Below are 4514 nucleotides of genomic sequence, written 5' to 3' on the forward strand. Positions count from 1 at the left end.
GGCTGGTGGGTTTGAACCGCCAGCCTTCTGGTTAGCAGTCAAATGCCTTAGGCACTATGTCACCAGAGCTCCTATAACATTATGCAGTCATTAAAAATGGTAATGTGTCTTTCTCATGTATCTCTGTTCCTTCACTGCCCAGAACTGTATGACACATAGTAACTGTTCAATGAATGTAGAATTATCTGGAAAAAAAAAAAAAAAAAACAATGATATAAATCTATTTGTTTCTATATATCTAATTATATAAGTATAATTTCTGGAAAGTTGTTCATAATATTCTTAACAATGGTGCAATTCTAGCTGAATTTTGTGCTCTTCTCTTTTTCTGTGTTAATTGATTTTTTTTTTCAATGAGAATGTTTTATTTTTAAAGATGGCAAAGCTATCCCTTTTTAGAAAAATTCTGCAGAAAAAATTATTTAATGGCATAGAAAGATTTTCACAAAACATTGTTTAGTGAAAAAGCTTACAAAATTATTTACAATATGATCTCATTCTTGTACTTAAAAGTATATGTCTTTATGTATAGAAAAAAGACTAGAAGGATATACACCAAAATGTTAGTGAAAGTTATACTTAGGAGGCAGTGGGGTTATAGGTAGTCCTACTATTATTTTTTTATAAGACTAAAGGAAAATTGAGTTGAATTTTAAATGCATAATTTAAAAAGATTAAAGAAGCTGTAGAGGAGAAGTATAGAAAGTTAATAAACATGATTTTAAAAACCATCATAAAGCACTTGTATTCATCAGGTCAAATCACATCCTAGTGTATCCAGTGAATAGAAAGTCTCTCGCATTAGCAAATAAAAGGCCTGAAATATGAATTTAAACAGAGTTCTACCATCTTCCTTTGTCTTGAAGGTAAAATTGGAGGAGACACACAATGTGATTAAGCACAGAACTAGGTGTCAGTGGCTCAGGCTCAAATCTTTCCTGTATTAGTAATTACCTTTCTCAGAGCAAATCAAAATTTTTCATTATCCTAGTTTATTGATTTGGAAAAAGAGCAGTGAAAATTCTGACTTCTTCATAGGGCTGCTATGAAAAGTCATAGATATTAACTACTTTGAAAACACTCAGCCAAGCAACTAATGGAACACAGTTAAGTATTTTACTATTCCTGGATTCCATGTGAAAAACATGGAATTCCATGGAGGAGGTTAACCCTCTTGTGCAGTTTTACATTATATATCCCTGTTGCCCCCCAAACCAAGGCTTGTGTGTGGGGCCTTACTCAGTTTATGTATACTTGTTTTTTCCTGTTTCTCCATTTTCACTGTTTTCCTTTGCATGCAGTCTCTGTGACACTGTCCAGTGAACTGCTTTGCCTTCCCTTGGCCAAGGTGTGGGCAGTGGACCAAGGCAGGCCACCTAGACCCTCCTTCCCAGGGATGCAAATATTGCGTGGAATGATGTAAGGGTCCAGATGTTTGGAGTCACTTTACCCCAAAAGCAGAGTCTTTATTTAGTTCCTGCTTCTGAAAGTCTTCTCTAAGACCAGGACTCTATAAGGGTCTCCTCAATTCTGAGTCATCCTTCTGATGAGTTCTTTTGTTCCTCAAGTCAGTCACAGTTGGTTTATGCTACTTATGACTGAAAAACCATAGATTATATAGGGAGGCTACATAACCTCTCTGGGTGGTAGTAGTGCTTAAAGCTGTCTGCTTATGGTATTTCTGTTATAGAAGCACCAAGAAACTAAAACTAAGACACCTACCTACTGGGAAAAGAATTCAGATTTTCTATCATAGGCCTTCTTGATTCTATATAGTTCACTTTTCTGCTCCCCACTAACATCATTATCTACACCTCCCTATGTGGACACAGCATGGACCTTTCCATTTTAAAAATGAAGGAGCTTACATTTTAAAAACGAAGATCAGTGATCTGGGCATCTCAATCTGCTCTGAAGAACAAACTAATAAATGAAGAAATTAGTATTTGTAAAATACAAGCTTAGTGTTTGGGGCTTTGAGTTGTAAAGATGATATGACTTGGCCCATATTCCTCCTTCACTCATCTTATTTTGATTTTGTTTGCCTTAGGCTTATCAGTGCACTGTTGTAAAAAATAACTCTAAACTCAATGGTGGTTTTTATTTTTCCTTCCAACAATTCTCAAAGGTCTAATAGTATTGCCATGTATGGAGTTAAAAGAGCACAGAGCTATCCTGAATGTGTTAATTTTGCTGGAGGAAAATTGAATATGAGCCAGAGAGAATATATAATATATGTGAGTCTCATTAAGCTGTCATTACTTGGAAAGATAGTTTCCAGGCAAATAAACACCCAAATCTCACTCTTGCAGTTCCCTCTGAGTAACATATTCAACTAAATCTCCTATCCTCACACATTCTGTTGACTTCAAAGAGAATTATGGGCGAATAGGAAAATGAGAATCAGGTAGGGCAATTATAATTCTGAAAAAGGAAAACATGCCAACATTGATTGGATTGCTCAGAAAAAAGAAAGAACCATTCTCCTTCAGTGTATTTAATGTTCAGAAAAGCCAAAGTGTTTTGGGGTCTAAATTTTTGTTGCTGGTATAGATAAAAAATAAAGTAAAATTGGAAAATATAATTTTACATACCACCCAAAGCTGAAGATACTTCTTAATAACATTTGCTTCTGCTTTCATTCAGTTTACATTTTCTGAATGTTCCCTCAGTGCCACACATTATACTTCAATTGGCTAATTCAATATGCTATTAAACACCTGGCTGAAACAAAACTCAGTATTCAAGCTGCCTAAAGGAACTGCCATTACAATATCAAGTTTTAGTTTTTTGTTTTTGAGTTCCTGGGTAGTGCACATATTTACTACACACTGCTAACTGAAGGTTAGGAGGTTCGAGTCTACATAGAGGCACCTGGGAAGAAAGGCCTGGTGATCTGCTTCCAATAAATCAGCCATTGGTAACCCTATGAAGCACAGCTCTACTTTGACACACGTGGGGTTATCATGACTCAGAACTGACTTGAAGACAACTGGTTTTCTTTAAGTCAATAATACAATAATCATAAAAAACAGCAAGCAAGAAAGATATTTTAGTATCTAGAGGAGAGGTTAGACTAGGATGAACATTAAAGAAAAGTAACTCCACAATGATAATTTGCATCTATCTTAGCTCTGGTGGCATAGTGCCTAAGGCATTTGACTGCTAACAAGAAGGTTGGCGGTTCAAACCCATCAGCCACTCCTCAGAAGGAACACTGGGCAATCTACTTTTGTAGAGATACTGCCTCGGAAACCCAAGGAGGGGTCTCTATGAGTTGGTACCGACTCAACAGCAGCGAGTTTGGTTTTTTCGGTTTTATCTTAGTAGTTAGCATCTTGACTAAGAGCAGGGACATAAGCAGAAACCTGGTCCATCCTGCCAGGGATCCTTCTGTCAGAGGTACAAGTAAGTCTCCAAGGTTAGGGAATGGTTCCCAAAATGATCCCCTACCTTCTTCTCCATCATCTTCTCTAGCCTACTTCCCAGGCATGTATATTTCTCATCAACATCTGGTGGCATAGTGCCTAAGGCATTTGACTGCTGGTGTTTCAAACCCACCAGCCACTCCTCAGAAGGAAGATTGGGCAATCTACTTCCATAGAGATACCGCCTTGGAAACCCAAGGAGGGGTTGCTATGAGAAAGATTGACTTGATGGCAGCGAGTTTGGTTTTTTTTGGTTTATGGAGTGCTAGAGTCGGCCAGGGAAAACAACTGGCACTTCAGAGTATGGGGTCAGTTGAAAGTACAACCCTGTTGGGCCATGACTTACCTTTAGAGGATGAGATGAAATAATGGCCATATGTGTCTTTCATTAGAGTGTCTTCAAGGGAATAGAGAGTTTGTTTTAACAAAACAAAACAAAAAAGGATATTGGGCCGCCAGGGCTGAGCAAAGCTGGGTATTTGGCATAAAAATACAATGCATCATAACAAAGTCATTTAAAACAGAATCTGGAGGGGAGAAAAAAGCAAAACAGAAAAGGAAATTAGGTTCTTGTAGAAATCATAGTAAAGTAAGACTATCTATTCATTTGTTTTTGGCCAATGGTTCTTTTGTTTTTTAATTTTTATTGTGATTTGGATGAAAGTTTACAGATCAAATTCACTTTCTACACAGCAATTCACATACACTTTGTCTCATGACGTTGACTGCAATTTCCCACAATGCAACAGCTCTCTTCGGACTTCCTCCCCTTAGTTACCTCTTCCCTGTGTCCTTCCCTCCCATGCATTCCTGCCCCAATGGCTGTCTCCCTGTGCATACACAGCCCTTTTATTCTCCCACAATTGATCTCTCCAAGGAGTGTATCTACCTATTATAAATATTCAGCTCATATGCCTGTCTTCTGTTTGGCTGGAAGCTACAGGAGTGGGTTCAATTCCAGACCTGAAGGGCAGCTAGGGTCCACAGTCTCAGTGGTTCCATCAGGCTCTACCAGACCAGCAAACCTAGTTTCCTCCCTCCCCCCCCTTTTTAATGATTTTTTTTTTTTTAGTTTTGTTCCACGTT

General features: G+C 37.8%; 1 protein-coding gene across 1 annotated transcript in view; it reads right to left on the minus strand.

The window, feature by feature from the left end:
- Positions 1 to 4514, minus strand: part of RAPGEF4 (Rap guanine nucleotide exchange factor 4) — a 476530-nt gene that overhangs the window by 55782 nt on the left and 416234 nt on the right. Inside the window, exon 17 of the mRNA XM_007941530.2 lies at positions 3877 to 3955. Within this exon, the coding sequence (XP_007939721.1) occupies positions 3877 to 3955 (79 nt within the window). The remainder of the gene's footprint in view (positions 1 to 3876; positions 3956 to 4514) is intronic.

Source organism: Orycteropus afer, unplaced genomic scaffold (genome assembly GCF_000298275.1).
Source record: "Orycteropus afer afer isolate SDZICR_OR568_19922 unplaced genomic scaffold, OryAfe1.0 scaffold00001, whole genome shotgun sequence".
NCBI lineage: Eukaryota > Metazoa > Chordata > Mammalia > Tubulidentata > Orycteropodidae > Orycteropus > Orycteropus afer.